Source organism: Rhinolophus sinicus, linkage group LG06, assembly GCF_036562045.2.
Source record: "Rhinolophus sinicus isolate RSC01 linkage group LG06, ASM3656204v1, whole genome shotgun sequence".
NCBI lineage: Eukaryota > Metazoa > Chordata > Mammalia > Chiroptera > Rhinolophidae > Rhinolophus > Rhinolophus sinicus.
Window position 1 is genome coordinate 122,238,357 of NC_133756.1, and position 13,521 is coordinate 122,251,877.

General features: G+C 42.1%; 2 protein-coding genes across 2 annotated transcripts; one reads left to right on the forward strand and one right to left on the reverse strand.

Moving 5' to 3' along the window:
* The first annotated feature begins 220 nt into the window (after positions 1-220).
* On the forward strand, positions 221-1,177 carry OR52D1 (olfactory receptor family 52 subfamily D member 1). The gene has a single exon (XM_019715832.2). The coding sequence runs from the start codon at positions 221-223 to the stop codon at positions 1,175-1,177; it is 957 nt and encodes a 318-aa protein (XP_019571391.2).
* A 5,352-nt stretch (positions 1,178-6,529) lies between these two features.
* Positions 6,530-8,065, reverse strand: LOC109436924 (ubiquilin-1). The gene has a single exon (XM_019715804.2). The coding sequence runs from the start codon at positions 8,063-8,065 to the stop codon at positions 6,530-6,532; it is 1,536 nt and encodes a 511-aa protein (XP_019571363.2).
* Between the last annotated feature and the right edge of the window lie 5,456 nt (positions 8,066-13,521).

Sequence of the window (13,521 nt, forward strand, 5' to 3'; positions counted from 1 at the left end):
GAATTTTGAATATAGAAAATGGCAGATGATAAAAATGGATTAAATATAATAGTATTTCTTAAGATTCTTGAACAAGTTAAGAGTGATAAATATTTTGTCTCAGTCTAAAATAGATGATTCACAGATAGGTAATCATTTTATGTGAATGAACAAAATACCTGATGTTACAGGACAGACGTACCATCACCCTTTGGATAGAGCCCTTTATTTGCCAGGAAGAATGTCAGCTTCCAACATTAGTGATGACGGTCTCCCAGTCACTCTCTTCCTGACAGGGATCCCAGGGCTGGAGTGGGCCCATATCTGGATTGCCATCCCCTTTTGTACCATGTATGTGGTAGCACTGGCTGGGAATGCTGCCCTCATCCTGGTCATTGCCATGGACAATGCACTTCATGCACCCATGTACCTCTTCCTTTGCCTGCTCTCACTCACTGACCTGGCTCTCAGCTCCACCACTGTGCCCAAAATGCTGGCCATTTTGTGGCTCCATGCTGGTGAGATTTCCTTCAGTGGATGCCTGGCCCAGATGTTTTGTGTCCATTCCATCTATGCTCTGGAGTCCTCGGTTCTTCTTGCCATGGCCTTTGATCGATACGTGGCTATCTGTAAGCCACTGAGATACACAGTCATCCTCAACCATACTATCATAGGCAGAATTGGCATTGTTGGGATATTCCGTAGTATGGCCATTGTCTCCCCCTTCATCTTCTTGTTGAGGCGACTGCCCTACTGTCAGCACCACGTCATGGCACACACATACTGTGAGCATATGGGCATTGCTCGACTGGCCTGTGCCAACATCACTGTCAATATTGTCTATGGGCTAACTGTGGCCCTGTTGGCCATGGGTCTGGACTCTATTCTCATCGCTATCTCCTATGGCTTTATCCTCCATGCTGTCTTTCGTCTTCCATCTCGCGATGCCCAACACAAAGCTCTGAGTACCTGTGGCTCCCACCTTACAGTCATCCTGGTCTTCTACATTCCTGCCTTCTTCTCTTTCCTCACCCACCGTTTTGGCCAACACCAAGTCCCCAAGCATGTGCACATCTTTCTGGCTAATCTCTATGTGCTGGTGCCTCCTGTGCTCAACCCAATCATCTATGGGGCTAGGACCAAGGAGATTCGGGCTCGACTTCTAAGACTGCTTCATTTGAGAAAGATTTCAATCTGAATGCTGAGCAGAATTATGAGAATACATGTATATGGTAGCTGTCTAGATACATGTACATGGTCGGAGACCTCTGACAAAAGAGGAATGTGTTTACATGGGATAAAGCTCTGGAAAGAAAAGGAAAGTCCAGATAAATTGGAGATATCAATAATTACATTGAAATATCTTATTCCTGAGGCTCTTGAGCAACTCTGAATAGCCCAGACAGGTGATAATATTTCTAATTTTGTCTCAAAATTACCAAAGAGTAAGTCAGTTCTTGTTGTTGAAAGGAGTTTGGTTTCATGGTGGGGATATTCTACTGTGAGTCTAAGTAGAAAAGAGAAAAAACAATTTAATTAAATTGAATCTGAGTTCTAATACTTTGAGTAGTGATTAAGCAAACAAGTTCTAAAGCCAGAGTGTCTGGATTTGAATCCTGGTTCCTCTGCTTACTAGTTTTGTGGCATTGAGCATGTCGATAAATCTTTCTATGCCTCAGTTTGGCAAACTGTTAAAGGGAGGATAATGATATCTATCTCTTAATGCTGTGATGAGGAATAAATAAATTAATGACTATAAAATATTTAAGACAGCACCTAACATGTAACATGCTCAACAAATAAATATGAGAAAGCTATGTAAGCTGTCTAAATATAATTAGCCAAGTTATAATCTCTTTAGAGCTGTTTTGTATTATATCATTTCATAGGGTTATCATGGTAACTATGTTATATAACAACTCTAAAATATTTAGACAGTGCTTGGAATATAAATAATGCTCATTAAAACTTTATTTTCTCTACCTCTTTTGCCTTCCATGTTGAAATCTTTCTTTTTAGCCATAAAGTAATTCCTTATTAAGGATTCAGGGAAGCCTGCTCATTGTCCAAGTGCCTTTTAAAATCATCTTTCATTGTCTTAATAACTTCAGTTCTAAAATACACAAATAAACAAAATTGTCATGGGGATATAAAGTATAACATAGGGAACATAGTCAATAATATTGTAATAACTATGTATAGAGCCAGGTAGGTGCTAGACTAACTGAGGGGATCACTTCGTAAGTTATATAAATGTCTAACCACTATCCTGTATACCTGAAACTCATATAATATTGTCAGCTGTAACTGAAAAATGAAAAAGTTGAAATAAAATAAAATACACAAATAAGTCCATAAACACGCCTTCCAATTATTCAAAAATATGGTTGTTATTATCTGCATTTTCTTTTCTTTTTTTATTTATTTATTTATTTTCAATTAAGAGCCTGTGATTCAGAGAGGCTAATAGTCTAAGGTTATGCATTTATATGGACAATATCTCATATATTACCTGGTATTTTATAATGGAAAGAAATGTGATATCTGGATCCAAATAACATTAAGCTTAAATCTTGACTTCCTTATCTACAAGTAGTTGTATAAATTAGGTCATGCCACTTAATGAACCCCAATTTTAGTAAAGTGTTTATTATTGTGCAGGATGTAAATCAAGCACTCAATAAAAATTGGTGTAGTTGATAGTATTTGGTTAACAATCCTTAAATTTATAAAAGTATGCAATGTTTTATTACATTTTCCTGACTGAAAATAATCTGTATTATTTATGTATTTACTTCTTGATCAATTTATTCATTAGCATTCTAAAACTTCATCACTGCAGGAGTCTCATTTCTTTCCTACATATAGTTAATAAGCATTTATTAAATATTATGGAAAAATGCTATGGACCATGTAGGTATATGTCATATTTTTTTTTAATTAATAAATTAATGAATGATATCTTCATTGTGCTGTTGTGATGAGTAATGACAATGTGTATTAAGTGTCAAGCATAATGTCTGGCACACAGTAGGTACTTAATAATTTGATTTTTGTTTATATTACATTGGGCTGATCAGACGAAGGCATATTCACAAGGACAAGGATGGAGGGAAGGGAGCTTTTCTTACTGAGGAATACAATTAGAGGAAGGAGTATCACCCAGTCCATGGGTGAGACAAAAGGAGAAGTGTCCGTTCTGGCCACGGAGAACTCCAAGTCTAGCTGTAGAGGCAAGTTCACATTCAGGGAGCTGTCATGGGCCAGAGCCAGTCATGTCTGATTCAATTCCTAGAGGCCTCAAAAGCCAGACCAGGGTCAAAATATATGTGCAGCCCTCAAAAGTTTTATGAATTAATTTGTATTGAAACAGTGATGGATCAATCTCAATCAGTTTTTTTAACATCTTTATTGGTGTAAAATTGATATACAAACACTGTACATGTTCAGTGTATACAATGTGATGAGTTTGAACATATGCGTACTCCTGTGATGCCATCACCACAGTCAAGGTATTACACATATCCACCACCTCTGAAAGGGTCTTTGTGTCCGTGTGTGTGTTAAGAATCTTCAGTTTTAACTCAAGGCTGAAGTAAAGTGAAGTTAGTGGTTAATGGAAGAAAGCAAGATTTCCCAAGGTGATAATTCCCTGATCACAACAGTGTTCAGTATCATCCATTCTTAAGTGCACACAAAAAAGGAGTTCAACTTTTCAGGATACACAGAAGTCACAAACCATCAAGTATGTACAGATGACGCAGCCTGCTCTGTGAGCCTGGCCCTGCTAGAGCCCTTAGCAACCCTTCTCATAGAAGAATTTGAGGTGACTCACGCTTTGGCATATGAATCAGTGCGATTGACAAATTTCAGAGAAGCATTTACAATGAGCCTAACCATTGAATCTTGCCCTATTGGATATCCTTGTTTCTTTTTGCCCTGAGTCTAGCTTTTAATTTGTGCTGAGACCCTTTGATCTGAATTTTAAGTGATTCAGCACTGGTGAGGCCCTGAGGAGCCATCCTGCCAAGTTTTCCCCAATATCATAGTCCATCTTCATAGACTATCAGAGACCTAGAATTGTCCCATCTTACTACTTCCAAGTCTATTTCTCTTATAAAGAACACACACACACACACACACTTTCTTGTATATGTAGGATTTAAACAAAAAACAAATTCTTCCCTCCGAACCCTGAGGAAACTCTCCCTACCACCCCTCTCTGTCTCCTACTGACTGCCACTTTGATTTTCATTGCTAACAACACGAGCAATAAGCCGGAATATATTCGATTTGTGCCTACGATAAGTAGGCATAGGTCATTTCCTCATGGTGACTTAGATTATTCTCTGAGCTGTTCCTCTCTAAACGAGATTCTAAACTCCTAAAAGGTTGGAAAATGTATTTGTCCTGTCTCTGTGTCAGGGCAGCACAGGACATACTTTTTACTCACTGACTTTAAAATTGGGCTCTGGCACTGAAACCAGACCCTGATAGCCATTTTTAAAAGTATTATTACTTTATTTTTTCTTTCTTTCCTCTAGTATTTTTAGTGTTTTTCAGAAGATAACAATAGGCCTCCTCACAGCGATCTGGAGACCACCAGACTAACCCAGATGAGACTGGTTCCAGAGGCTTAGGCAGGTGCAGTGAGCAGCTAAATGACCCTGAGCTGACCTCAAGAGCACAGTGGAACCAAGAGTCACAGAACTCAACTAGCAGAGATGCTGCTTTTACCAACAGGAGACCATTAAGAAGCGAGGGGTTCATCAGTATGGAAGATCCAGTGCAGGGACCAAATTTGGACAAAGACCTGATTAATCAAATTCCACCAGACTGGAATTTTTTTTGTTCTCTCTTGCGCTTTCCACATTCCTTACCTTAGATAACTTAGTTCCAAGACTATCCAATCCCAGCTATTGAATTAGAATTAATAAATATGTATAGCCCTTCCAAACATCATCCATTAAACTTTCTCCAAGCCTTTGTCCAGGGCAGACTGATCTGAGCCTTATCTTGGGTCTCCTCCTTTGGCTGCCTGAGGAATAAATCTGTGAAAACCTGTTGCCTCCTCCTTTGGCTTCTGTGTGTGATGGGCTTCACCTCATACCCTTTGTTTGGTAACAATTTCATGGGAACTGATTGATTCTGGCTGTGTGGCTGTGTAAAGCTAAAAGCACAAACTTGGGAATCAAAGAGCTGAGGTTTCTTCATCTCTGTCACTCACAAACTGTGTGACCTTGGGAAAGTTACGAACCAGAAGAGGAATGCTCCATATGCCTACACTATGAGTCACCTCACTGATAGAGCAGAGGTTTACAGAAGAGAATGGGTAGATTGGGAAAGTATTGATGACTTTCACTAAGACAAAGGGAACACAGAACTTAGAGTAGAAATGGGGTCAGGGGAAAGATACTAAGCTATGTTGGGGCATGCTGAGCCAGAAGTTCCTCCGGGACCCAAAGGGAAGGCTACTAAGCTGTGGAAAGTACAAGTAGACTCAGATTTTGAAACCAGGTACATAGAAGTAAGAGCAGAACAAAGGAAAGAGCCAAACTCTTTGAAGGTTAAAGAAAGAAAAAATTGGAGTAATATACTCTCAGGAAGCCCCACTCTATAAGACAATGGATTTTAAAAAGTAGGCTAAATGAAGCAGCTTAAAGAAAAGTCAGTATATGAATTTCCGTAGAAAAATTTGGGAAAATGAGGAGTGAGAAACAGTTTAGAGAAAGCTTCTGCACTGTATTGGGGATAAGTCTCTGCAGATGATGGTGAAACATATCACTGGAAGGGCAGACACTTTCAAGAAATTCAGATATAAAAGAGAGAGAGAAAGTTTAGTAATCGATAGGGCAGCAGACTCAAGCATTTTGCAGCAAAAGGGAAGAAGCCTGTGTAGGAGGAGAGGCTGGAGCTTCAGTAGTGGAGGTGGACCTCATAAGAGCAGGATCTTAGCACAGGCCATTATCAAAGAAAGAACCCTAGCTGAGAGGAAAGTTAAGCATCTTTTCTGCAATAACAAGAGACTGGCTCAAAAGACAGAGAAACATGGTCAGAGTGGGTGGCTTCCAGAGGCCATAAAGAAAGTCATGGCTTCCTGGGGGAGAAAAGTCAGGATTCCTTCAGAGTCACTCTGGAGTTGGAATAGAGGTGGCTCATGGTGATGATGGTAATGTTGGTGGGGAACTGGGTTGCCAATTAAGCAGGAGTAAAAATACTCAGGATTTTCTACCTCATGTTCAAATTTGGAAAACACTTTGAGATTGAGGATATGAGATGAAACCCAAATCCAAGACCATTTAACATGATCAATCTCTCCTCCCATAAAACATTCTCTTTGCCCACCTACCCGCAAATCGACATTACACGAGATGCAAGCAATCTTTTTAATGTAGAGCAGGCTTGGGTATTGGGGGAGGGCTATTCCATTGTGCACATGATCTGAGGAGGAGGAATTCCCAAAATAAGGTACTACGCCTGCCGTCCCCCTTCCCCTTCCTTTTCCTCCCTCTGCATGGGGTGGTGCATTGAAGGCATCAGCTGGAGGGACCTAGGCCTCCGGTTCCCCCAGTAGTCTCTCAGTGGCAGCGTGGATGTCTCCACCTGTGGCTATCAGGGCCTGCAGGTTAGCGTCATGATTAGCGAAGCCCATGGCCTTCAGATGCTCCAGTTCCTGCTGGTAGTGGCCTTCAGTGAGGGGGGGTGAGGACAGTGAGCATTGGGTAGACTGGGAGCAGGCCAGTGCATGGAGGAGCTGAAGAACGGCCAACGTGGGTTGCTCAAGGTCTGCTCTGTGACCATGTCCTCCACCCCTAGTTTCAGGGACTCCTGTAGCCCTGTGTGGTCTACCTGGGCCCCACAGACAAGGCCCCAGTCCAGGCACTTCCCTGGACAGTACCTGCAGGCCCTTTTCTATCTGTATCAATGCCTGCAGTGCTCGTGGGTTGGTGAGGATGGGAAGTAGTGGTATATGATGTCGCAGGGGGCTGCCAGTGGCCAGCTGGTGTAACAGAGCTGGATTTTGTTGGAGGACGTGCAAGGATCTACGTAAGGTAGAGGGTGAGGGTCTCAGCTGACTGATTAGAGTAGCTTTCCCTATGGCCTGCTGGCCATCCTGGGAGGAAATATCCAGCATACTGGTCCTGCACTCTGAATTGGCCTTGTCTGACGCCATGCCCCTGGCCTGGGTAACTACTCCTGCCCTGACCTCCTGTGCCAATGGCCTGGCAGGGGCAGAGACTTTGGGGATGGCAGCAGTGGTGTCAGTACTGCTGTGAGCATTGGCCTCACCTCTGCAAAGCTCTAAACCTGGGTTATTGCCTTTGGAAGCAACCAGTGGGGCCAGAGTGAAGAACATGAGCTGCTGGATATCAGAGCAGACCGGACGCATAGCATTATCACCACCTGGCACTGCCTTCAAAGCCTCTAGCCCCCGCTTGTCTGCTTGCAGGGGCTCCTGTTGCTGGGCTGGGTTCTGCAAGTTTTCCAGAGCCTTAAAGGCTGGCTCGAGTTTTTTTACTGGCCTTGAGAATTCAGGAACATGACTGGTATTGGCTGGTTTCTCATTTGCCAGGCCTTGAACCAGAGGTTCTTCCAAGAACTGCACCACAGGCTGGGGCGCAGCCGTCAGGAGTTTAGCCAGTTGGCTAAGGAAGTCAGGCAGATCAGGTGAGCTCCGGGCAAGCCGGCCTAGCCTGGCTAGTATCCCAGCACTCTCTGAGATGGAGGGTTCAGAACGATGGGTACAGTGGCCTGTGGGGTCTGGCAGACTTCTGGGACTGGGCAGAGTTCCTTTCAAAGGGGTCCTCACCACCAAGTGGACCGTAGTTCCATCAAGGATGCCTCGTTGGTTCAGTATGTCTTGATCCCGGAGGATCTTTCCGGTGAAGATGAGCACTAGTCGGTCAATGTCACAGTGAAAGCGTTTGGAGATCTGTTTCTTAAAGTGGTGGATGCTGCTATTTTCTGCCAGCGTAAATTCCTGGCAGTCTTGTGCAGTCTTGACAGACACTCTGATGACATGGGATGATGGCTCACAACCAGACACCAGGTGGCTGTCCCCTGCTTCTTCCCTAGCCTGTGCCATATTTCCTCAAGAGCGGATGCAGGGTCACCTGAGGACCTATAGAAGCCTAGATGTAGCACTGAGCACACCTGAGGCCAGGGACAGGTAAGTGTCCAGTGATGTCCTCTCATCCACATACCACGGACGCCACCTCCCAGTGTAGCCCTGCAGCCACTGGGCTCCCACAGGGGTGACAGCTGCTGTTTTCCAGGGTCAGCCTTAGGGATATGATGTCAGTGATGAGGTCACAGTAGAGATCTGAATGGGGGGAGGGCAGAGGTCTCCACCACCTGCTTGAGGTTGGCTCTCTTTATGATTTGAGTTAAATAGCAATAGAAAAAAAGTTTAATATTCCTATCTAGAAACATGTTTTGCATCAGCCTATTTCACTGTTAAAAACCAGACCACCTGAGTTGGATCAATGACTATAGTTGAGTAGAAAAGGCAGCCGTAGAACTATCTTGCAATTCCAAGTGTTGATTCTAGTTATCTGTCTTCCACTAAATTACTGTCTACTAACCATGGCCTAGTCAGACCACAGGTTCCATTTCTGCATGAACAGAATGATGATGTGTATAATTCATTTATCCAGCCTCACTGGGGTCTTGTAGGCAGCTTGTATCTCTGAGGCCCACCAGGCTGAGTAACCCATCTACATGGTTCTAAGAAAGACAGCATCATGTTTCCCAAGAACTTGTAAACGAAGTTGCTCTCAGAGAGATAAACTATAATTTCAATTCTCAGAGGATTAGAGCTGAGACAAGAGGAATTATAAGAAAGTAACAGTTTGACTTTAGGTCTTTATGATTTAACAATGAATAAATTTAAGGTATATTCAAAGAGGAGTTTTGTCACCTAGAAGGGGACATATTTCAACTGTAAAAACTGAAAACAGGGAATCTCTCAGGTAGGCACCACTCCACACATTGTTTTGACCACTCAAGGCCCTAGGGTAAAGCCTCTAATCCCTGCAGCAGTTATTTATTTATTTTTTTTTACTCTGAGGATCACCCTGTTTTAGGCTTTTGCAATTATAAAAAGGAATCAGAGCTGCCATCCCAGAGGAATTGCCTTGCAAAATTTACTCCTCAAATCTTTGGAATGTTTAAACTGGGCAAAATAACTTTTGTACTGAGCCAAAGCAACATTATATTCCAAACAACTGTTTGCAAAGCTAATAGGAAAGCAGACATGCTGAATACAGAACTGAAAACGAAAGACATTCTTTAGAACTAACACCATGGTGCATAGCTAAAGAGTAACTTGCTTAGTTGCACCAGTAGAAATACATTCCTTCTTTATTACCACCAATAGAAATCCCTCTATTCATGTAATTATTCCCCTTTCCTTTCTCATAACTACCCCTTGTCTTCACCTCCTAATGGGAACACTGTTTGGATTTCTGCCTGAATCAGTGCTTCCCAGAATCTCAATACTTTCTGATGTCAAAGAAATGCTTGTTGCCCCTCACGTTGGCCTTTTATTTTTCGGTTACTTTATTCATGAATATGGAGTAAGCGTCTATTAGAATCCTTTGCTGTCATGATAAATAGAATAATACATAACAGTAAATGAAGTCAACTCTTCACAAACCTGTTTCTCCAATAGTTTTCTGGAGCCCAGCTATGTTTACCCCCAAGACTATGTCAGAATAGAATCTCAAACTTGCCATTCCCTCCCGTCCCTTTCTCCCTTCTAATAAGATTATCATTCAACCAGTTGTTCAGGCCCCAAATACAGGAATCACTCTTGAATCCTCTCTTTACAATTCTAATTTATCAGCAAGCATTATGGACTTTTTCTTCAAAATATATCATGAATCTGATCACCTCAATACTTTCGATAACGCAATAGCCTGCTAACTGATTTTCCTGCTTCCTTTTTCGCCCATTAGAGTTGCTATACCCTACAGTTTTGTGCCGATCTCAGCTCATTGATAACCAACATATGGTTCGCAGCTGGACTGGCCATGTGGTTTTCATGATTGCAAGACAACCTCAGCAATAACCATCAGGAAACTTTGAAAAAGACAGGGCGTATTACTTACAACTTCTGGAAGTTACACAGCTCATTTGGGGCCACACAGTGAAGTTACGGGGGAGTGGGGGGGTGAGGGAGAGAGAGAGACAGAGAGGGAGAGAGAGAGATCGCAGACTTGGCGTTCTGCTTTTTAGGGGGTCAATGGTGGGGGCCTAGCATTTCATGGGGTCACTCTTAATTGGTGGATTTAAAACACAAGAGCAGGAATTTACATTTCAGGAAGAGAAAAAACAAGCTAACCAAATGGTCAGTTATGAAAATGATCCCTGATCTCTAAAACAAGGGAAAAATCAGAGGGGAGGGGGACATCCTAGCTCTTTATCTAGTCCTGTGGCTGGCTATGTAGTGGTTTGTTTTGTTTTGTTTGTTCTTAATTTTTTTGGAGATAGCAGTCTTTGAAGTGGATGTCTGGGAAATCAAAACTTAAGTGCTTAAGTCAGCCACCTGCATTACAAATAAAGAAAAACATCTGTCAAGGCACATACTACAAGTAGTGAATGAGATCTTTTAAAAATGTAATCAATTAACCGCACCTCTTCACCTAAAACCACCAAAAATCTTCCTATTGTACTTGAATTAAATCTAAATGCCAAAATGCCCTAATAATTTGGCCCCTGGCTGCCTCACTGACTCCGTCTCCTGAGTTTCTGCTCCAGTCACAGCAGATTTCCTGTGTTCCTGGATCACACCAAGCTCCGGCCAGCTTTTTCACTGATGCCCCTTATGTCTGGGAACTCTTGCTTCTGATGTTCACTTAGTGAACTCCTTCTACTCATCACCTCTGCTTAAATGCTCTCTTCAGTGATGTTCGTTCTGATTACCACACAAAAAGAGTCCAGCTGTGGATCTCGGTCTCCTTATCCTCCTTACTTTCTTCTCAGCTTCTCCCTTTGCTTGAAATTGTACTACTTGGTGCCTGTCCCTCCTCTCTGTTGATTCTGTGAAGGGAGAGCTTTGTGACTAGAACACCTCCTATCGCCAGCACCTAGCACAGGATTTGGCCTCTGAGGGAGTTCAATTAATATTAGCTGAATAAATAAATGAGTCCTCAAGTCTCCCTCCCCTTAATCTTGCACATCCAAGCTTACCAGAAAGGATTACAAATTCTATCTCCAAAATATATTTTTGGTTGTCCACTTCATGCCATATGCCCTGTGGAGAACTCTAGTTTAAGGGCAACACCATGTTTCACTAGAATGACTGCAGATGTCTTCTTACTGGACTTGGCTTCCACCCTTGTCACCCTCTCATTCATGCTCCACATAAAATGAGAGTCAAATCCATTGAGGGCCCCAATCTTGCACTCACCTATATTTCCCACTTCATCTTGAAGTATTCTTCCTGTCATTCTCTCTGCTCTCTGGACACTAAGGAGAAACAGAGTTTGCTACCCCAAAATATGCTTTTTTAGTATATTGATTGTTTTAAGCTGGTTACTTTTAAGAAACAAAAGATTCAGAAAGAAACTTGAACTACCTAAAGGAATTAAGGCAGAAAAAACTTGCTTAAAGAAAGGTACCTGTCAACTTAGCATAATATAAACTATGGGAAGCAGATAGAGAGGAATCAAGCAAAGTCTGACAAACTCCCCTTTGTGTCCCATTGTTTGGGTGGCCCAGCAAGAATTTGTTTACCGTGTGTTTGCTGTTTCTCATCTCATCTACCTGTGAATTGCCTCCTTTCTCTTTGAAATCCCAGACCCCTGCCTCCCTCTAAGCAGTCCAGAATGACATGTAAGCCCCAACTGCCCAATATGTCCTTGGGTCCCCTCGTACATGCATATGTAATAAATTTGGTCATTTTCTCCTGTTAATCTGCCTCGTGTTAATTTATTAGTCCAGCCAGAAGAATTCAGAAGGATAGGAGAGAAATTATTTTTCCTCCCCCACAACACACTAGCCTTCTTTCCTTTTTCTCTTTTTCTTCCAATGTATCAAATTCTGTCCAAACTTGACGTCCTTTTTTATACTTCCCCATCTGTTTAAAATGTTTTTCTCCTAGCTCTTTGAGTGTTTGGCTTCCTCTTACTCTTTGAGTTTTGGCATAAATACTCCCTCCAGTGAAATACACTCTGACCACCCCTCTACAAATCTGTCCTTGCTCCCCTTATATACACTAGCAAATTACCTTATTTCCTGTATGAAATGTATTTTAATTCAATTTTTTTTTTTTTTTATTGGGGAAAAATGTGTTTATCCAGGGCCCATCAGCTCTAAGTCAAGTCATTGTTTTCAACCTAGTTGTGGAGGGTACAGCTCACTGGCCCATGTGGGAATTGAACCAGCGACCTTGGTGGTATGAGCATTGCGCTCTAATCAACTGAGCCAACCGGCTGCAGCCCCATAACTCAAAATTTTTAATGTAATAGAAAGTAATAGCGAATAGAGATTGAGTGTGACCTCTAGAAATCCTGGTTCAAATTCCAGTTCTCATTCCACCATTTACTAACTGCTTTTGCCATTATAAAATGGAGTTGGAGCTACTATACCAGAGGAATTGCCTTAGACACTTAACATTCCTATGCCTTAGTGAGACGGGTTAGTTAGTATGTTCCTAGGTAGACAGGGCGGTCCTTGGTGGAATAAACAAAAAAATAGCCATATCCTGAAACTCCAGGTTCTGGAATGTCTCTTTCACTCCAGGGCAAAGACACAAGAACGTTCCTTAAGGTTAATAAATTATATCAAATCCATTTTGGCCGGACAAAGGAGCAGATCTGATAGATAGGAATGGGTTAGTTGTTAATCCCTTCAGGATGGTCAAACAGGACAAACCTGATAGATGAATTCCATTAGAAGGCACCAGCCCCCTCCCCCAAACAGGCAAAGGAAGGTATAAAAGTAAGAGCTTTTGTCTCGACTGAGACACTGGACACCCCCCATTCGGGACTCCCTCCTGCTCAGGAGCTGCAACCTCTTCTCCTGCTTCTAATAAACTATCTTCCTTTACAACTCTTTGCCTCTCCCTGGTTCGTGTGTCCATTCTTCGGCTTCATGAGACACCATCCTGGCCCACACCCAGAAACTGCCTGCAGATCCAACATCATTTACATCATTTGGGGACTCACAGAAAAATATTCCTACTTCATTAGTTTACTCATTTGTAAAATGGTTTTAAAAACAGTACCTACCTTATAGGGTTGTTTTAAGTACTAAATGAGTTAGTACGCATAAGCTTATAGAACGGTGCCTAATTTTTGGTGAGCGCTCTGTGTTACCTATTCTATTTGTTTGTTTGAGGTCTGTTATGTCCACTATACTATAAGCTCCTTAGGGCAGGAACCATATCTATCTTGTTTACCATTGTATTCCTAGCACGAAGCACAGTTTCTGACACATAGTAAGTGATCAAGAAATATTTACTGAACTAATGAGTTACAAAAGGCTAATTTAATAAGTTGCGGGAAAGCTTCATGCCGTATCATCAAGTTAAAAAGC

What these genes read in the sequence shown, in the direction of transcription:
- LOC109436924 (XM_019715804.2), bottom strand. Translation starts at nt 8,065, where the DNA reads ATGGCACAGGCTAGGGAAGAAGCAGGGGACAGCCACCTGGTGTCTGGT.
- OR52D1 (XM_019715832.2), top strand. Translation starts at nt 221, where the DNA reads ATGTCAGCTTCCAACATTAGTGATGACGGTCTCCCAGTCACTCTCTTC.